The 21,971-nt window shown below is 37.8% G+C and overlaps 1 protein-coding gene across 2 annotated transcripts in view; it reads left to right on the top strand.

Moving 5' to 3' along the window:
• Nucleotides 1-3,124: 3,124 nt before the first annotated feature.
• Nucleotides 3,125-21,971, top strand: part of WDR11 (WD repeat domain 11) — a 59,779-nt gene continuing 40,932 nt past the window's right edge. For both annotated transcript variants that reach the window (XM_032878444.1, XM_032878435.1), the window contains exons 1-10: nucleotides 3,125-3,234; nucleotides 4,150-4,261; nucleotides 8,928-9,081; nucleotides 10,018-10,191; nucleotides 12,215-12,401; nucleotides 14,514-14,679; nucleotides 15,548-15,662; nucleotides 16,521-16,716; nucleotides 17,204-17,316; nucleotides 20,504-20,680. In XM_032878444.1, the coding sequence (XP_032734335.1) occupies nucleotides 3,149-3,234; nucleotides 4,150-4,261; nucleotides 8,928-9,081; nucleotides 10,018-10,191; nucleotides 12,215-12,401; nucleotides 14,514-14,679; nucleotides 15,548-15,662; nucleotides 16,521-16,716; nucleotides 17,204-17,316; nucleotides 20,504-20,680 (1,480 nt within the window). In that variant the 5' untranslated portion in view covers nucleotides 3,125-3,148. The remainder of the gene's footprint in view (nucleotides 3,235-4,149; nucleotides 4,262-8,927; nucleotides 9,082-10,017; nucleotides 10,192-12,214; nucleotides 12,402-14,513; nucleotides 14,680-15,547; nucleotides 15,663-16,520; nucleotides 16,717-17,203; nucleotides 17,317-20,503; nucleotides 20,681-21,971) is intronic.

Raw genomic sequence — 21,971 nt, 5'->3', positions numbered from 1 at the left:
GAGTCTTCAGCAGTAAGGTATCGACTTCATCATCTTCATCCTCAACATCTCCATCATGTTCGAATCTATTTACCATCGTTTTTTCTGACATGACCTTGGAAAGTTAATGAAGTAAGTGCTTTGTTCAGTTATCTATTATTTCCATCTTTATCCCTAAGCAGAATAGCAATCAGAAATATCACCATTGGGGTAGCTCAGGTCCTGGGATCTAACCACCCACATTGGGCTCCCCACTCAGCAGGGAGTCTGCTTATCCCTCTCTCTCTGCCTCTCCACCCCTCACCCCCGTTCATGCTCTCTCTCACTCATGCTCTCTCTCACTCTCTCAAATAAATAAATAAAATCTTTTTTTAAAGAAATATCACCATTATACACTCGACACTGAACAATGAGGGTTTTGGGGTGCCAACCCCCATGCAGTTGAAAGTCTGCATATAAATTTGGGATTCCCCAAAACTTCACTACTAATAGCCCACTGTTGACCAGAAGCCTTACCGATAACATAAACAGTTGATTAACACATATTTTGTATGTTATATGTTATATGTTGTATCCTTACAATAAAGTAAGCTAAAGAAAAGAAAATGTTAAGAAAACCATCAGGATGAGAAAATACATTTGCAGTCCTGTATTTACTGAAAAACATCTGCATATTAGTCAAGTCCAAACTCGTGTTGTCCAAAGATCACTTGTACTCTTATCTCCACCAACTTTAAAAGAAAGAGAGAAAAAAAAGTTACTCTAGTTTACGGATGCAAGTGATATAGAAGTGGACAGATGCTCTGGGTCCCCATTACCATGCTTTGGAGTTGATGTCTTCTGGCATGGGCATGAGGCAAAATAGTAGTTCTTCAGGCATGGAAGAGGAGTGTAGGTTCTGTCCTATTAAAGAGATTAATAGTTCAGCATGTTCAATAATCTGTCTCCACACTGGCCAAGACAGATGCTTCAGAGAAGGCCATAAATACCCATTAACATATTTGATTCACACTCGTACCAAGGGAGACATATCCTTGCCCAGCTTCAGCTGGTTCTCCATCCTTGCCCTGAGTACTCAACATTCATGTCCTCAAGGTAGCTTGCAGATTTAAACTAATTAATCCCTCTTCCTCCAAGAGAGTTACTTGCTGTTCTTCTCCATCTGTGAGCACCATCACTGACTCCTTGTTGTCACCTCAAGCCCTGATTAACCTTATGCTTATGGCCACTTAAAACTCCTGCTCCTTTGATCATTTATTGAGGACCAACTGCATATCAGGATGAGTGGTTGGCATTGGGGACAAAAAATAATTGGGATTTGGTTCCTTTCTGAAAGGAGTTCAAAGTCTAGTAGAGTGTATTTTTTCTCCAATATTGCAGTTGCCTAAAAACATGTTAGTCTCCCTTGCTAGACATACATATATGCAGATAATAATCATGTGGGGTATGTATATTGAAATAACACAGTATAGCACAGGAGAGTGATTTCTCAGAGGTCACTATACATTATTTCCACTCATATCACATTGGCCAGAATTTAGTCATATGGCTTGATCTAGTTGTAAGGGAAGCTGGGATATGTGTTCATTTCATGGAATGACAATGTGCTCAGATACAATTGGTGTTTGTGTCCCTATGAAAGAAGGGGAAAATGAATTTGGGGAGCCAGTTCATAAGTTCTGTCATAGGAAGCATCAAAGAGTTTTAAATAAGGGAGTGATAAATTTAGACCTATGGTTATTGGCATCTCTGATTGCCCCAAAAGCAGTAGGGAAGGATGTGGGGCAGGACGGGAAAGGGAAGCAGCAGCAGTTGCCAGAGAACAATTAAGAGACAAAACACGCTCACTGACTTTAACTACTAAGATGCTTTTGGAGATGATCTTTGAGAAATCTGTTTTCTCAGAGTGAGAAGGTGCACAAAAAAACCCATGAAGTGACAACATCACCAATTATTTTGTCCTTTGTGTCGAATACATTGGAGAAGAAACAGACATCTGCCAAAATTATTGCTGGGAAAAAAATCATGGCAAGTGTTAACAGTAAAGGTATTGTGAAAGATTCAAAATGAAGTAAGGATTGTAAGAGAGTCACCAAACAGAGTGGAATGGATGCTGATGCAGAAGTAGTACGACCTCTGCCCCTCTCCTGCTTCAGTCCTCCGAACACCATGAACTTCTGACTTTTGTCAGTTCCAACTCCATCACCTCCCGGAATACATCATTCTATTTTGAATCAAAATAAGGAGAATATAACACCTGTTAGCTAGATCATATATCAGATGGTGACTGCAAACTCTGCCAGCACCAATCTTAAATCTTTCCCAACAAGTATGTAACCTTGCGGTTTTTGCCTTTTTCAGACTGAGCTCCCACTCCCTAGCAATTCAGAGAATACATTTGATTTCAGCGAACTCTGTGCTCCATGGATTACAACCCGTAAAACCCCAAATAAATGCTTTAGCTGCTTTACACACTCTTCTTATGGATCAACAGTGTAGATGATGCCCTGAGCACAGAGGAGAGAGACAGAGCAGAACGTGCAAAATGAAAGTTGCCCCCCCTTCCCCCCAGCATCTGGCCTCAGAAGTCATGTATTTTTTCCAAGTATTTTCAAGACCAGAAGTGGAGTGATCTCCATATTTAGAAATCGTTTATTTTAGAGCCATTCATCTCATTCCTTCTATCCATTTCACCCCGTCATATTGCTCTATTTGTTCTATAAACTTCTTGAGAGCTGAGGTTCTCTGCTTCTCCTCTTCGCCTCACACCCGATACCTACGACAGTGCCTGGCATTTGGTCACTGTCCTGAGCTAGCAGACCAAAGTCAGAAAGGCTAACTGGGGCTTTCAGCTCTTGCTTTTCAGGATTTCCTGCAGGGTACAGAGGCCTACGCAGTCCCAACGTGAAGAAAACAGTGGAAAGCAGCACAGCCCCTCCCTGCTCCGGCTGGCAGCACCAGGTGGGCGGGCGGACTTTGAGGGAGGCTGAAGGGGAGAGCCCGGAACCTGAAGAAGGCGGAATCCAAGGTGGTGGAAACTTGCACCCGACGGAACCAAACGGCGGCGCTCACAGAGCCACCCGGACTCTGTTAGGAACGGAAGCGCAGTGGCCGCCGCTTCCTGGTTGCCGGGTCAGGGGGGCGCCGAGGGCCGAGTTGAGCAGAGGCGATGTTGCCCTTCACTGTGAACTTCAAGGTGTCGGCGCGCACCCTCACTGGGGCCCTCAATGCTCACAACAAGGCGGCGGTGGACTGGTGAGGGCGCCGGGCTTCGAGGCCGCCGGGCTGGGCCATGAGTGTGTAGGGGAAGGGGAACAAGAGGTTTCACCCCCTGGTTCCTTTGGCCTCGCCAAGCCTGGTGCTGCCCTCGCGCTAGAGGTTTTCTTTAAATGCTGGGTTTTTGTTGTTACTATGAAAACAGGAAATGCCCCAGGTGTGAACCTTCCCTGTGCTATTATAGTTGTCCTGTTTCTCCCAGATGTGTTTCTCTTTGCCCAAGCCTGCCCGTCTTCACCTGTCCTCCCAACTCCAGGCTCCTCTCCCTCCGCCGTCAGCTCCCCTACTCCCTGTCTCCTCCCCAGTTTATCTTTCCCTCTTCTCTCTTTCATATCCCTGTTTCTTACCTTTCGTCATTCCACAACTTGCCAGACCCTGTGCCAGGCGCCTGTACCCTCACCTGTCATCTCACCTTGATCTTTTCACTGTAAACTAGCACTGCAACTCTGGACGTTAATGCTTAGATATAAAGCGAAATTCTGCAGGTGGGGCTGCTGGGAATGTTGGCAAGAGGGAGGAAACCTTCTGTCCAGTGTTTGTCTTTTTATCTGGTTGGAAGGAGCAGGACTAGTCACAGATGCTTACGGAACATGATCTCAGGATTCGAAGTTGAGTAAGACAAAGTGCATGTCCTTAAAGACAAAGAGACAACAGGGGTATGTTTTTACATCTTCAGGGGTGTATGTGCATGTCACATGAAAAACGAATGTCAGCATTTCTAGGTTCGCTGGACATTTTATTTAAATGGGATAAGGCAAAAAACTGGCCTGTATGCTTCAATAATGATTTTGTTCATGGTAGTACGTATTAGATTTGTGATTGATTCTAGCATGCCTCGTGGCAAGAGAGAAGTCTTTGTTTTGTACTTAAATTTTAATATCACTGTTTTGTTAGGGGCTGGCAAGGTTTAATTGCTTATGGATGTCACTCACTTGTGGTAGTGATCGATTCCAATACTGCCCAGACTCTTCAAGTTTTAGAAAAACATAAAGCTGATGTGGTCAAGGTAAGTCAGATCCCACTTTCACCCTATAACATATTGCCTATTCTGAAGTTTTAAATATCACTAGATTCTTATTAAGTGATATATGTAAATGTTAAATAGCTCTTAAACATAATAATTCATTTGGGGTAGCCTCACATTCCCGTATATATGATTTAATGACAATCCAGGATGAGCTATTAAATACTAGGTCTTAGGTGATTTTAAAGATGATGGATAACACCTTTTCCGCCATTTACCAGAACACTCATTCATTCATTAGTTTTGAGCACTTAGCTTATGCTAAGGATATAGAGATGAAAGCCCTCAAGCAATTCTAGTGAGGAACAACGAAGACACAGACATACAGTATGCTAAGTGAATGCGTAGGGACAAAGGAGGCTACCTAACACCTAGTCGTAGGGATCAGGGGAGGATCACAGCAGTCTTTCCAGTTTGGGGACTGGTAAACAGTAGTTAACCAAGTGAAGAATGGGAGAAGGAGTACCACAGGTAAAAAGAAGACTGTACACAATGGTAAGTAGTGGGGTATAAAGATGGCTAGAAGTTGGGCTATGGCTAAAGGATGATGGAAGAGGAAGCAGCCAGGGAAATTCATCTGTCCTAAAAGTGTTAGAAGGTTCTGAAGGAATTTGGATTTTTAACTAGGCAATTGATAAGGCTGTGTTTGTATTCTAGAAAAATTTACTCTGGCAGCAGTGGAGGGTTTCTTGGAGAAAGGCAAGATGAGGCAGTGAGATCATTTAGGAGACTTCTGCAGAAATTTTGGCAGGAAATTCTAAGGGCCAAAAATAAAGCTGAGGCAGGAAGGAGTCATATTCAGGAGCTGCTGAAGAAATAAACTGGATAGCTTTTATAGTAATCAGCTTAGGGAGAGTCAGGGACTAGAATGATTCCAAGTTCCCTTTGAATAACTGAATGATAGTGTTGCTATGACAAGGGGAATAGGTGTGAAATCAGTGAGTGTAAGTTTTTAACATGCAAAGTCTGAGACACCTGGTGCAATTGAATTACAGTGATCTGAAATCTTAGGGAAGATTAGAGATCTGGGTGTTTTGGTTTATTTCTTTTTGATAACAGTTTTGTTGAGATATAGCATAAAATTTACCAGCTTATAGTGTACAATTCCAAGGTTTTTAATATAGTCATAGAATTATGTAGCCAGCACTGCAGTTAGATCACACTGAGAAGAAACCCTGCATCTGTTAGTAGCTGCTCCCCATCCCCTCATTCCCGTCATCCTTAGGTATCCAGTAGAATACTTTCTGTCTCTAGATTTGTCTATTCTAGACATTTCATATAAATGAAATGACACAATATGTGTCCTTTTGTGCCTAGCTTCTTTCCCCTTTCACTCAAGGTTCATTTGTGTTTTAGCATGTGTCAGTACTCTGTACCTTTTTATTGGTGAATAATATTCTACTCTACCAGTATACTACATTCATGTATTAATGGACATTTGGATATTTCTCACTTTTTAGGCATTATGAATAATGTTGCTGTGAACATTAATGTACAAGTTTTTGTGTGAACATGTGTTTTCATTTCTCTTGGGTATGTACAGAGGAGTGGAATTGCTGACTCATATGGTAACTCTGTGTTTAGCTTTTTGAGAAACTTCCAGACTTTCCAAAGAGGCTCTACCATTTTACGTTCCTACTAGCTGTATATGAGGATTCTAGTTTCTCCACATCCTCACCAACATTTGTTATTATCTGTTCTTTTGATACTAGCCATCCTGTTGGATGTGAAGAGGTTCTCACTGTGGTTTTGGTTTGCATTTCCCTGGTGGCTAATGATGTTGGGCATCTTTTCATGTGTTAATTGGCCATTTGTATATCTTCTTTGAAAAGTGTCTGTTCAGTCCTTGGCACATTTTAAATTGTCTTTTAATTATTGAGCTGTTAGAATTCTTTATGTATTCTACATAGAAGTCCCATATGAGATGCATGGTTGGTAAATATTTTCTCTCATTCTGTAAGCTGTCTTATACTTTCTTGATGGTGTCCAGTGAAACAGTAAAGTTTTTGATTTTGATGTCCAATTTATCTATTTTTCTTCTTTTTCTTCCATTGTTAAGATTTACACCTTTGTTTTCTTCTAAGAATTTTATCGTTTTAGCTCTTGCATTCAGGTTCTTGATCCATTTTGAGTTAATTTTTATATGTAATGTGAAGTAGGGAGAAATGCAGCTGTTTTTTGCATATTGACCTATGTCCTGTGGTCTTTCTAAACCCATTAGATCTAGTAACTTTTGAGGGGATTTTTTACATAGACAGTTATGTTATCTGCAGATAATGACAGTTCACTTTTTTTCATTGATAATCTGTGGGTCTTCTGTTTTTTTTTTTCTTGTCATATTGCATTGGCTAGGGTTGATACTATAACGTATAGGAGTAGTGAGATGATACTCTTGTCTTGTTCCTGAGCCTGGGGGGAAGGCATTCAGTCTCCTGCCATTAAGTAGGCATAGGGTTTTATTTTGAAAAAATATATTCTCCCTCCCCTCCATTTCCCTGATCTTTTTGGCATTTCTGGCATTTTTATTTCTTTATGTGGATCCAAGTTTCAGTCTGGTATTATATTCCCTTTGCCTGAAGAATTTCCTTAAAGTCCTTGAGGTGTTTATCTAATATAGGTTGAGTCTCTTGGTTTTTATTTGCCTATGAAGATGTTTCACCCATTTTTGATCTTGTGATACTTGAAAGATATTCCACTGTCTTTCAGCTTGCATAATTTCTGAGAGAAATTCTTACCTTTATTTCTCTACCTGCAGTGTATGTTTTCTTGTCTGACTGCCTTCAAGACTTTCTCTTTATCCTTAGTTTTCAGTAGTTTGATTATGATATATCTAGGTGATTAAAAAAATACCACACACACACACACACACACACACACACACACACTGCGTGGGGTTTACCTGAATGGAATTCAAGCACTTATATACATAGATGAAATCAGTTCTTATCCATGATAGTTTTATTCTGTAAAGTTGCTGCAAACACTGAAATTAACAAATACTGAAATGTTGATTGCTCATAGGGGAAATACAGGTTAGGTTCCTGTGAGCCTCTTGTCACAACATTTTCATCAGCTGAGCAATATATAACTTTGTTTTGTGTTTGTTTTGTTAATTCATTAACATTGAACTCACAGGCAGCAGCACTACAACTCCTGCCTGAACAGAGCTTATCCCCCAGGTTTGTTCCGTAACGCACATCGGAACTTCTCGTGCTTGGGACCACTAGGCAGCACTTCACCATGTGCTTGGGGACCATTTTGAATTTGAACAGTGAAATCATCAATAAAGAGCACAGAAATGCACCCCCCCCAAAAAAAAAAGTGGTGCTGTATAGACCACAAAAAAGATATTCGTTTGCATTATGAGAGCTGAAATAAGAACATTTTGTTTCACCTGGGAATACACATGCATGTTGGGTTACTCTGCTTGTGTCTGATTGTGGAAGTGCTGCAAGTACTACTTTTTTAAATGAAATCACAAATTTCAGTGAGTGGTCAAACACATCTGCAAAGAATGCAGATTGAATATACATACACTAAATATAAATGCACACACAAACACACATTCAAACATGTGCATGTGTGCGTGTACACACTCTTACACATTTTATTTAAAAACAATTCTGGCCTGAGGAAAAGATGTATTATAACAGGATCTTAAGGCTTATCAGTACTGAAGTTCAGAAAACTTTTTATTTCCATCTTTTTAATGAATTCTTTAGGAATACTACAAGAAAGGCACACGCTTCCTACCTTGGCATTACGTATGAGTGTGCGTTTACATATATGTACACACGTGTCTGTATACATATGTTTATATATGTATATATTTGAAGATTCTGTGGTGTTGGGGTTCATTTATTAAACACATGCTCGTTGAGCACTAGCTTTGGTGGTGGATAGATCTGGGGATAGAAATGTGAACAAGGCCTGCGTGATCCTACCCAATGGAGCTTATAGTTCGTGGTCGGTGATGGGTCAGAACGGGGTAAACAAAGCCATTACAAATTGTTGTTTGTTAAATGCTTTGAAGAAGACAAACTGGTTGCTGATCTAGAACAGAGGGAAGGTTGTGGCCATGGAAGGCGATGGCTTAGGGTGAAATGAAGACGTGTGTTTTATTCATGACTCTGTCAATATTTAATGCTCAGGATTAACCTGATTTGTGCTGGAATCTTGTGGTTTTTGTTGTAAAAACTCCATTCTTAGGATATTGCTAGAGGTATGAAGCATATTTTTTTTAAAGGAAAAAATTAACATCTTTTTTCCAGTTTCATGAGAAGAACAGCTAAAGGGCTTTTTGCTTGCTTTGTTTTTTCCATTTTTTCCTCTGCAAGGCTTTGGTAGTTCGAAGTTGTCTCCTTTTAATTAGGAGAGCAGAGTACAGAAAACCATTCTGCTTAATAATTTAGGCTTTTAGATGTTTTGTCATGATTAGATTTTATGATTGTATTGCAACTTAAAAAAAATCACAAATAATGAAAGTCTGACTTTTGAGATGGAAAACAGTTTCCTGTTAATTCTTTCTAAATATTTTTGTGACATAAGTGTAAAATGTAGTATGGGTTTTGGTTGATGTTTTATGAAAATTGTGTTTAGTTTCATCAAATACAGGTATTTACTTGATATGATTTCTTCTTGATACTAGGTTAAATGGGCCAGGGAAAATTATCACCATAACATTGGCTCACCATATTCCTTGCGCTTAGCTTCTGCTGATATCAATGGAAAGATCATCGTTTGGGATGTAGCAGCGGGAGTAGCTCAGTGTGAGATCCAAGAGCATGCCAAACCTATTCAGGGTGAGGAAAGACTGTGCTCTGCTAAGTGTTCATATTAACACACTTAGTCTCAGAGTGTTTTTTTTTCCCCTTTTAGTTTCATCACTTCCCAGTTAACTCTTGATTGTGTTTAGCGTGTTTTATTGATCTGAATCTAGCTTTCTTATCCTTATCAATATATTTCTATGCATATTTCCTCAAATCTCAGCTGATTTTTGCTTTAGTAAATTGTATTAATTTTAGCATTGGCCTCAATCAAGCATGATGAGAAAAATTAAGCTGCTATAAAAGTCTTATAATCTAAGCTGTGATAAAGTATACTGGCTGAATTGCTATTTTAATTTAACCCTCAATGCTTACTTTCTATTAGTAGAGATGATCCAGATTTTATTTTCATTTTCATATAGATTATTTGCTTATGTTACTGACCTAAAACCAATACAGTATTCTTTTGGCTCAGGGCTTTGACTAAGTGGCTGTCTTGACTGAGTGTATTTTTTAAATGACTATGTAAAAAATATTTGTTGAGTACTTTGTACTTGGTACTGAACAAGATATTTATTGTCTTTATTATCGTGTAAAAAATATGAAACTCTGCAAAGTTCCATTAAGTAATTTCACAAAGATGTTAGGAGAGTCTGACGTTGATCATGGCCAGCACAGTCTTTGATGCAAAGTTTTAAGTAATGATTAGTGAAAATTGTCTTGTATTTTCTTTAAAGTAATTTTAAAATGTTTATCTTGAGATTCTAAGGTCCAGACAGCTCATCTTAATATAAAACTACACTTTTCCTGTGCAGTCTTGACATATATACGCATATATGGAACATAGGGAGAGAAGTTAGGATTTTAAGAACTTTGGGGAAAAAAACCAAAAACAAACCCTAAATGTCAAGGATACATTAACCAAGTGTTCTGAAGTGATTTCTGAATTTTGCCTTCATCTGGTCTTTACAGATGTTCAGTGGTTATGGAATCAAGATGCTTCCCGAGATTTACTACTTGCTATCCACCCACCAAATTATATTGTGCTCTGGAATGCGGATACTGGCACCAAACTGTGGAAGAAGAGCTATGCAGATAACATCCTTTCTTTTTCTTTTGACCCTTTTGATCCCTCCCGTTTAACTTGTGAGTAATAGATTACTTGAGGGAAATGAGTTCTTTATAATACAGTTAATGCTTTGTGTATAAGATACAACCCATGTCATACAGCTGATGTATTCCAACAACTGAGCAAAGTAGAGAAGTCATATATCTGGAGCATCTAATACAGATACTAAATCATAATCCCATATCATTTGCAAGTATTTTGATGGCTAGAACTTTAAAGCCGCAAGCTGTACCTTCACTGTGTTGAATTTGTAAATAGACTTTGATTAGCTGGAGAGAGAGTTGCTGTGCTGTTCTAATTCGGGCTTAATGAAATTTGTTTTTCTAGGAACACATAAAGAACTTGAGTCAAAGGTTTCGTTTAGTATGTGGCCAAATTCACTTCTTCCTTCTAAAAAATCATTTAAATTCATGCTTGTGTTTTGAGTGCCATAAACAGATGCATGTGTGGCACAGAATAAGCCCAAGGGAATTTTTTCTTGCAGAGGTTATTTTTGCCCGTGTACTCTTAGTGTTTTCACTGAGCCACTGATCTAAAAATGTGATTTGTTTTTAGACACATGTTTTTGTGATTAAATGATTTGGGAAATATTCTTCATTCAATTATCCAACAGGTATTCCTTGAGCTATTACTATATCCTAGGTATAAAAGGAATGAAGGGGAATGGGAGGGATGGGAATGGGCAGGTTGTTGTATTAGATAAAGTGGTCAGAGTAGGCTTGATTTTGATATTTGATCAAAAATTGGAAAGAGGTAAGGGAATTAGTTGTGGGAGAGAATGTTTCTCCTGAATTTGAGTGACTCAGAATTCTAACTTTTATCTACCAGCATTTGTTATTACTGAGTGTATATTTGTGTGCTGAAGAAGGAAGAGAAATGTGTACCTGCAGAAACCCAACTGTGGAGTTACAATGGTGTGTGGTTAGGTGTTGTGTCTATATACACGTATATGGTGTGTGTATGTGCACTTGTGCGTACGTGCACTCACTCCTTAGTGTGCTATGAAATGCAGTGCTGTGGGGACACAGAGGAGGGCTGCTTTAGCTGATCCACTGACTGAGGGAGGGCATCACAAAAGAAGAGGAATGAATGAGACCTTGGAAGGGAGTCCTGTCATCTGAAAAGGAGAGAAGGCCTCAGGCTAACTTACTGCATCTCTGTAATTTGGTTGATGAAAGCACAGTATATTTCAAAGCGTCCGTTCACCTAACATCTTTGATTTACTCACACCAAATGTGCTAGGGCTGTCATAACTCTTGAATACTTCTTTGCTCCCTGTGCTTAAACCAGCCTCACTAACTGCAGGGAGCCAGGAGAGATGAGATTTCTGTTATCCGTGTATTAGCCCCAGTTTCGAGGGAGATTATTTTTCGGTCATAAAAAGGCAAAATTTGTATTGCTAAATGTAGTGCTGCCTTCTTGAATACTTCTGTTTCCTGTACACGTAGTAAGCCATTGTTGGCTCTCTATTTTTACTCTGGATATAAAGAGAAAAAGAACACTCTTGTACTTCCTAAGGTTCAGTCTGATGCTCCAAAAGAAAAAAGGAAATGTATATTTAGACTGAGTAACTCATGATAATCATCAAAAATTAGTACCACATCAAATATTTGAACTCAGAACTAAACGTGATATGCAAAGCCTCTTAGTATGGGATTTTTTTTTTTCTTCTGTGAATTTTATATTCTGAAAAGTCTTGGACTTTGAAGTTACAAGATATAATGAGGAAAGGTTTTTAATGAAAGTCCGTGCACTGAATTTATTTGGAAGAACAAACATTTGTTCTTTCTGCTAGTAACCTTCTGGTATCTTTTTAATATAAAACATTAATTTAGAAAGCTGAGCGTGGAGGCCTCTGATGAATTGTAATGGACCACCTGTTTCACTTCAACTTGGAGAACATTTCAGTTATGACTACATTATACTGCCAGTTCTATATTATTAAAATTATCATTACCTTGCTTTCAAAATTGTATTGGAATAAAACTCTGTGCTAAACTTGATTAAACTTTAATCAGAGTTTTGCTTCTCTCAATACAGTACTCACCAGCGAGGGTATTGTATTCATCTCAGACTTCTCTCCATCCAAGCCTCCTTCGGGCCCTGGGAAAAAAGTTTACATATCCAGCCCACATTCCAGCCCAGCTCATAATAAGCTGGCTGCAGCCACAGGGGCCAAGAAGGCTCTTAATAAAGTAAAAATCTTAATCACGCAGGAGAAACCTAGGTAAGTTACAAGTATAAAACTAACCATTTAGTTCATCCATTTATCATCCCTTCAAGAAACATCATTTTTGAAGATGTACTAATATTGATTTTATTCTTTACCTCACCCTTTCTCCTTTCCAGTTTTGAATTTATATGGAGGAGGAGAATATTCTCTCTGTCTCTTCCCCAAGGAGGAGGTTCCACTTTGATGTGGCTCTTTTGTTTCCAGTCATTATGCTAACCTCTCTGCCACTGATTTTTACAGATGACAGTTTCTGACTTCTGATTTTTAAATCTGAAAACAGAAAATGAAGATTCCACAGTTGGCAATTGAATACATTAAAAAAATTGGGGACAAAAGCTGGATTTTCATTTTAAATAACGTTTTCCTGACTTAAGTGCTCTGTCTCATTAGCTAGTAAAATATGGGTGTTTTTCTTATGCATGTAAAGATGTTTCTCATACTGGTTAAGGGCCAGGATTCTAGGGGAAATTATAGCTGTGTGACTCAGAATTCTTTAATCTTGCTCAAATTTCACTCTCCCAATCTCTAAAACGGCATTTTATAGGATTTTATATGGTTGTTGTAAGGATTAACGTACAGTAGCTTAGGTACTTAATGTAGTGGCTAATAATTACCATTTATATGGTAAATGCTACCTATTATTGTTTATTTCAGAAATGGCAACTGAATAAAATTTTATTTTAAGTAACTAATCTTATGCATTGGAAATAGACTTCAGTTTTCTTTCCTAAAGAGCTATGGTTGTTCTTATATTTTTACTGCTTTGGCAGTTTTTTGGCATTCATTTTAAAAAGACTCTTATTTTTAATATGCTAAGATTATTCTGTCTAGATTTTGTGGGTAATTATCTGAAAAATATATGGTCAAATACAGATTGTTCTGTGAGTATATTCTGAATTTATGTATAAATATCATTTTTATATATTAAACCATAGGCTCATTAATATCACCAAATTATCCTCCACCCTGTGCCATAATAATTGGATTGCTCCTTACATATTTTAAGAGAATTTTCTATTTATTTTTCATTGGTTCTATGTTATAGATAAATCTTTTAGAGTCTGAATTGTTTGAATTGTTTTATATTATGATTTGTGTGTATTATATCTTCTCATATGAGTCATACGTTCATTTTGAGTTTTGGGGAAATGAATTATTAATCCCTTCAAATAAAACTGCTCCAGGTGGTTTTACATTCATTATTACATGGGATCCTGCTGTAGTTCTGGGCAGTAATACTGTGTCTATTTTATAAGTGAGGAAATTGAGCTGCACGTTGTTTTAAATATGTTCCTCAAGCTTACCCAACTAGGAGGTGGCAGAGCCAAGATTTTAATGTAATCCATGTTCCTCTTTTTAGTCCTCTAATCTAACTTTATTTTATTTTATTTTTGGCACAAAGAGGTGGTTTTATTAAAGCCTGGGGACAGGACCCATGGGCAGAAAAGAGCTGCCTAACTTTATTCCTATTGAAATAGGTTTAAGAAGGTTATGATTGGATATATGCAAGTCACAAATGGCTGAAATGATTCTTGAGACTCTTGAACTATCTCCAATCTTTATAAAGTTTTATCAGTTTTATTTACATAGAAGAAAATACTGTGATAAGTGAATAAAATACCCCACTTTGTTTCAAAAAAGATTTAAGGTGGCTTAGAAGTGAATGAAGGCAGAGGGGAGGAAGTGACATGCCCAAGGTCATACAGATAATCCATTGACTCCTGGTCCAAGGGCCCTAATTGCCCAGATTGCTTTGTTCTGATGCTGTCTTGATTTCAGCAATCTGTTTGGTACTTCTAATTGCAAAATAAAAATAAAACTACTGATTTTGTCACTTTATAGACTTACTACTTAAATTTTTCAAAAATTTAGACCTGTATCTCTATCCAGTCTGTGCATTACCATTTGTCATAATTTGGGTTTTGGCACATAGTAGAGATCTTAGTGTTAGATGCTAGTCCCTGTTGGTCATTTCAGGAAACAATTGTATCTTCTCATTGACAGTTATGTGGAAAGGACAAAATTCAGTCCTTTATTAGCTTTTTCTGATATGAATAAAGTCTTTGACTTATTTCTTGATGCCTAAAGTATGTTCACTTCTTTCAGTGCTGAATTTATAACCCTAAATGATTGCCTTCAGTTGGCACATCTGCCTTCCAAGAGAAACCACATGTTGTTACTCTATCCTCGGGAGATTTTAATCCTTGACCTTGAGGTGAATCAAACAGTGGGTGTGATTGCAATAGAACGAACAGGAGTTCCATTTCTGCAGGTATGTATGATCTAAAAGTTATATCCCCCCAAGTTGGTTATGAATATTATAGAGAGTAAAAACATAATCTTGCAGAAATCCTTAGTTCCACTTTCTCTTTTCTACTTATTTAAAAATTAACAATGTTGCCTGGGTGGCTCAGTTGGTTAAGTGCCTGCCTTTGGCTCAGGTCATGATCCCAGGGTCCTGGGATCACGCCCCGCATTGAGCTCCCTGTTCAGCGGGGAGTCTGCTTCTCCCTCTCCCCTCTCCCCCTGCTCATGCTCACACTCTCTCTCAAATAAATAAAATGTTAAAAAAAAAAAATTAACAGTGTTACTGTGTATTCCTATTTTTCTACACTTTTGATTCATGTGATTTACCTTAGAAATTCTTCTGATCTGGAGATATTTATTGAACTATTTAAGTTACCTGGATAAAGTCAAATTTTTATGATTATGAATGGATGGTCTTTCTTTGTTTTTTAGAGATTTATTTATTACAGAGAGAGGGATCGTGCACACGCACATGTGTGTGAGTACCAGCAAGTCAGGGGTGGGGGTTGGCGGGTACAGAGGCAGAGAGCATCCTGAAGCAGACTCCCTGCTGCGTGTGGAGCCTGATGGCAGGGCTTGATCCCAGGACCCTGAAATCATGATCTGAGCTGAAATCAAGAGTTGGCTGCTCAAGGGACTCAGCACCCCCCAGGTGTGCCATAAATGGAGTTTTTGAATAATTCATTTAATTTTCAAGCTTGGGGATTATGTGTGTATTTTTGTTTTTCTTTTTTCTTTCTGTCCATATTCTCTAAATATGAATTTATGAGCTTCCCGGCATATACTTTTTAATCTATTGTGTTTTTTATAATGAATACATTATCTGTTTAAAGGTAATACCCTGCTTTCAACGTGATGGGTTATTTTGCCTACATGAAAATGGTTGTATAACTTTACGTGTTCGAAGATCTTATAATAGTGTTTTTACCACTTCAAATGAGGAACCAGGTGAGTTTATATCTTAGAATAATATTAGAATATTTTTCTCCAGAATTTCATAAGCCTTCATGTGGCGGATACCAGCCAAAGCATAGAGTTAATGGTAATCCTGGCCTTGGGAAAGTAGAATATGATTGTAAAATGGGGCATAAAAAAGCATCAAGCCATGGTAAATTTCATGGTTTTATAATAGTGCCCCTCCTATATGCAGCAAAGAAAGTAATATTTCGTAATTACTTAGTTGTATCCATGAGCCAAGTAGATACTATCTTTGTGTCTTTTTCTTCAGCACAAGTGGAGCCTTTTAAAATACCTTTATTATTACACCCCTGACTTTTCTGCTTTAGGAATGTCCATTGTAAAATGACATAGGTTAATAAGTCTCCAGGGTATTGTCAGTTTCAGTCTTATTCTGGAGAATGAAAGCACTGTGTTGTAAAATGTTGTACTTCTAAAAGCAAAAGCGACTTTCACGTCTTTTGTAGAGTACCATTATTTTCAGGCTTACTGAGGCCACTATAAATTATGATGACCTCTAGTGTACTGTACATTATTTAGTCATATCACTGTTGATCCTTTTTCAAAGCTGTTTTCTTTATTTTAATAATATTAAAAAACAAACTATATTGATTGTAGTTTTTATTTTGGAAACTAAACTTGGTGTGGACAGCCATTAAATGAATCATATTTATATTCTGAAGAAATTAGTAATACTTGTAAAAGTAAAAAATACTTGTAAAATTTTTGACAAACTGTGCTAGTGAAGGAATGATCTTTTTAGTTGAGGTTTTATTTAAATTAAAGCAAATAGTAGTGATATTGCTGTGTTGCTTTGTGATATTTAAAAGAAAACAATACTATGTTAAGATCCAGATCCTGTCCAGGAGCTTACCTATGATTTACGAAGCCAGTGCGATGCAATCAGGGTGACAAAAACTGTCCGTCCCTTCAGTATGGTGTGTTGTCCTGTTAATGAGAATGCAGCCGCCCTCATAGTGAGTGATGGCAGGGTCATGATATGGGAACTCAAGTCCGCCGTTTGTAATCGAAATTCACGGAGCAGGTAAGTGAGTCAATAGGATTGTTTTCTGGTTTGCTTTGTTACCTCTTTTTAGAAAATTACTAGAATCAGGCGCCTGGGGGGTTTAATCGCCTTCTGCTCAGGTCATGATCTTAGGGTCCTGGGATCAAGCCCCATGTCAGGCACCCTGCTCAGTGGGGAGCCTGCTTCTGCCTCTCCTTCTGCTCCTCTCCCCTGATGGTGCACGCTCGCTCGCCTGCTCTCTCAAATAAATAAATAAATCTTTAAAAAAAAGTAGCAGAATCATGAAAATAGCAGAGACTTAAAAAAAAATTTTTTTTAAGTGAGAATTTAGACTTTAGGTTATTAGGGAATTATGTAAACCTGCTGGAAATATTTCACTGTGGCAAGATTAATAAATACTATAAAAATGGATAGAAGGCTATGATCTGAAACTAGTAATTTGAGTCACTAAACTGTGACAGGGGTTTTAAATATGTAAAAACATGTGATTATTATGTCTTTGCAGTAGTTCTGGTGCGTCACCTTTATATTCGCCCGTGTCCTTCTGTGGAATTCCTGTAGGAGCTGTAGGAGCGCCACCCAGTAAGCTCCCAGACCTCTCCTTAGATAACACGATTGGTAAGCTAGTGTTTTCCTCTCACATTTATGTTAGGTATTTTTCTTGAAGGGCAAAATTAATAGTCACTGATTTGCAATTATTATAAAGTCAAAGTTAATACCTGAGAAAACTGGAATGTGGGATCATTTTTTTCCCTCAGTAAATCAGAGGATATGAACTATATAAGCCGGAAAGCATATATTGGCATTACAGTTATTGGAATTAGAAAATGTTCATTCATGAGAGACTCTTGACTGAAATGAAGGAGATGACATGAGGCATTTGAATACTAGATCTGTGCCGTGTCGAGCTATACCCCACTCCTCAGGGCCTTCCTGCGGTCTGGTTCCCTGGCTTGGAACTGAATATGTGCTCCTCTTTCTCCCTTTCTGCTGCTCCTAATTTAAAATTCAACTCAAGTGTTGCTTTCTTTAGTCTTGTAGCCTGACTTAAATGTTCTTCATTTGCAGTCCCTGATAGTTATCTGTTGTTGGAATGGTGATTCTGTTTGGTTCCTCCGGTGAATTATAAACTCTGTAAGTGTGGGACAGTGTTTGATTGCACTTTGTATCCCTAGCACCCAGCAACGAGCCTTGTATATTCAAGATGTGCAGTGAACATTTATTGAAGGAATAAAGTAACTGAGCAGTATTAGAAAAAGTCATTTTAACATCATGATTAAACTTTCGTGTTGGGGATTCAGCAAATTTATTTACAGATAAAATATTGTTTCAGAGGGGCACCTGAGTGGCTCAGTGGGTTAAAGCCTCTGCCTTCGTTCGGCTCGGGTCATGATCCCGGGGTCCTGGGATCGAGCCCCGTATGGGACTTTCTGCTCGGCAGGGAGACTTCTTCCCTTCTTCTCTCTCTGCCTGCCTCTCTGCCTACTTGTGATCTCTATCTGTCAAATAAATAAGTAAAATCTGTAAAAAAAATTTCATATAAAATTCATATATAAAAAACATATATATTAAAGGAAGAATGAAGATTTGTGATTTCAGAGATTGTACAACTAGAAGTTGTAAATATGCCAAGCAATTTTGAAGTCTTAATTCTTTTAAAATTGTGGCCGTGGCTTATAAAGGATTTTCTTTGTCGTTATTTGTTCTTTCATAATGTAATTGAAGATCAGTATTATTTTGTTTAAATGCTAGATACATGATAATACTAGGAAGGGCATTACCTTATTAATCTTAATCATAAATGGCATTTATTGCATACTTACTACTGTGTTAAATACTGCGCTAAATGCCCTATGTATTACCTTAATAAACCTGCGAAGTAGGTAATATTATTATTTCTGTTTTATAAAGTGGAAACTGAGATCCAGAGAGATTTAAAAAAACTTGCCCCATACCACAGAGCCAAGAAAAGGTCGCCTTAATCTTGACCCTCCTTGGCTGTGGCCTCTAGTCCTGGCTACTCCACTGTGATCTTAGGCAAGACCTGACCTCTCCCAGGCCTTGGTTTTCTTGTGGTTCTTGCCATTTGTAAAATCCTTCTGTTCACTGACACTAACTTGTTTATTTAAAGTTCTTTCTCTTCACCTTCCAGACATAAATCTATATGAGGAAGTTTAGACACATACTTGTTTTGCAAAATTCATTTTATCAGTAATATAGTTTTCTGAGTTAATTGACCTTGTCTCCACTTAATATAAAATATTAAAGTGAAGAGTTATAAAATAAACACTCATGCACAGAACTAATCAGTAATACAGAGCCCATGGGAGTTTGGAATTTCATGCTATTTAGGTGTCTAAGTGATATAAATTACATTTTTTTTAAAAGACAAAAGGATACAGATTGTATACAGTTCCTGATAATGTAGTTGATTTGAAAGCATTAAATAAATAAAGCTCTGTTACTCAAAAACATTTTAATTAAAACTTTTAATTAAACTTTTAATTTGATATTCACAATGTCCTTAGTGATAGTTGAAAGCAATTCAGCTAAATATAGAGGCCTGATTTATATTCATTGGGTACAGCCTGCTGCTTTTTAAGGCCTAATCTGCCCTACCTTGTGAATTGCCTCTTATGGAAGAAGTTTGAAGAAAAATGATGGCCATTCCCAGAGTCCATTCCAAGCTGTGGAGGGTTTGTAAACGTGGTACTTCTCTGTTGAACTCCATGTTCCTTTAGACTCCCATCTTCTGTTATCAAAGTTTGACACCAATCATATGATATCATGGGATCTTTTTATTTGGATTAAATTCATGGCCATTTTTTCTGTACATCTTATGAATTTTAAAATAACATTGTTATTAAAACAACTTTATAGCCTCAGAAGGTTACAGTATTCACAATCCCATCACCTGCTTATGGTAATTATTTACATTTTTCCCTTTCACGGGTGTGTGTGTGTGTTGTGGGTACATACACACTCAGGTATCCTTTATTATGTATTTTTGACGACTATATCCCAGTATTCAAGAATGGTTTATAGGCAGAAAATTTGTATACCCTTTTTAGTGAATGGTCTGGGTTTTGTACTCATCATGTTCACGTTTTGTTAGAATGGTTTTACTGAAGCCTTTCAGTTTGAAACTTAATAACCTGAGTATAATCGCTGTATCTGAAAATAATGCCCATTTAAGATTTAACTATCAACAGTGAACTTATATATTCTTTATATTATGTATTTGTATATTCTTATTTATGTGTAATTTATGTTGTATATATTATTTATTTGATATCTTTATGTATGAAGTATTTAATTATAAAGCTTAGATTTTGTAATTACATTGACACATTGAAAAGATTTCTTATTAGAAACCTAAATGAGTTCCTTGAACCTACAGTTGGTGATCACCAGTGTTGTGTATGGTTTAGAAAGTGCATTAGATTGAAAAGCAACCCTTTAGAAAGGAGGGTGTTAAGGTGGGAATGTGCTGCAGCGTCCCACTCCCCAGAAGCTGGTCTCTGACCCGGGTCCCCTGATGTGCCTTGTTTGGTGCCTCATACTGGGAACTTTGGCTGGCAAAAGTCCCTGAATTCTGGACAGCAGTCCTCCAGAGTAATCTATAATTTGAGGTGGCAGACAGTGCAGTTTCCATCCTGGAGCCAAGTACAGAGCCATTCTTTAGCTGCGGCCCCTGGAGTGCCACCTGATACCTTGTAGACCTGAAGAGGATTGCTGCTGCAATTTTCTTTACATTTCAGAATACATTGTAATAAGTATATTTGTACTTTTGCTCACCCCTAAGGACAAAGTGCCATTGCTGGGGAGGAGCATCCCAAAGGCCCCATTCTGCAGGAGGTGCACCTCCGCTTCCTGCTGACGGGACTGCTTTCAGGGCTGCCCTCCCCGCAGTTTGCCATCCGTATGTGCCCGCCACTGACCACCAAAAACATCAAGGTGTATCAGCCACTGCTCGCCGTTGGTGAGTATTGGATCTATTCTTTTCTTAATCCTTCGTGCCTGTTTTATGTTTTATAAGACATTTAAGTTTGGTAGTTATTAGAAAATCCTTTATTTGAGGATAAGGAGGAAGAGGCCCCATGAAATCATATATATACTCATCTGAAAATATTTTTCTTCTTTTGTTTTTCTGTCCTTTTAATCCACCCTTTTTATTTATTTTTTAAATTTTTTAAAATTTAATTTAATTTAATCTCTTTGTGTGTGTTCCAAAATTCATTGTTTATGCATCACACCCAGTGCTCCATGCAATACGTGCCCTCCTTAATTCCCACCACCAGGCTCACCCAAGCCCCCACTCCTCTCTCCTCCAAAACCCTCAGTTTGTTTCTCAGAGTCCATAGTCTCTCATGGTTTGTCTCCCCCTCCGATTTCCCCCAACTCACTTCTCCTCTTCATCTCCCCATGTCCTCCATGTTATTCCTTATGCTCCACAAGTAAGTGAAACCATATGATAATTGACTCTCTCTGCTTGACTGACTTCACTCATCACAGTATTAACTCATCCACCTGACACTGGGTGATAGAGATACCACAATGGGTACCTTTCTGAAATGTTAGGAGAATAATCTCTGCGTGATGCTAAATCCAGATTCCTTGTGTTTTTTAGTCCTAGTTAGTAGTCTAGTAATAGCAATGTTCTTCATTTGCCAAGAATTGTATATTGAACATTGTTTAAAATGGCTGTGGTCTCTTTAGATTTGCCTTTTGGGTTGAAATTGCATAGTTTTATATTATTGATAGAAAATTGGTCTTGGTTTCAACCTCCTGTCACATTAATTTCATAATAATGTGAGTAATCTAATCTCCTTCATAGATAAAAAACAAATTTTATTTGCTATTATGTACAGAAGGTTAAAATGGATTTCTCAAAAATTTCAAAAAGTAGTATATTCATTTGAAATTGTCAACATTGTTTCTTAAGATGCTGTTCATTGGCTTCTGGCTTTCTCTCTAGGTCTATAACATGATTTGTGGGGTTTTTTTGTTTTTTTTTTTTCTAAAATGAAAGCCTCATCCACATTTACTTTGTTGCTAGTAGGTCTCAGTTAGCTAACAACCTACTCATGAGTCCTAAAGGCTCACTTGAGTAATCGGTTTTGGCAGTATTCTGATTTTCCCAGTTTTTCCATTACTGTCTTCTGAAAGTGGTTTGCATTTTAAAGTTTGGTAGTCTGTGTGTATATGTGTCCAGATTTATATAAATGCAGATAAATATTTAGTTTTTGCTTTAGAAACTATTGACTTATATT

This window comes from Lontra canadensis, unplaced genomic scaffold, assembly GCF_010015895.1.
Source record: "Lontra canadensis isolate GAN:19392208 unplaced genomic scaffold, GSC_riverotter_1.0 scaffold3, whole genome shotgun sequence".
NCBI lineage: Eukaryota > Metazoa > Chordata > Mammalia > Carnivora > Mustelidae > Lontra > Lontra canadensis.
The sequence above is the reverse complement of the archived record's forward strand: the minus strand, read 5'-3'. Positions and strand labels throughout refer to the sequence as shown.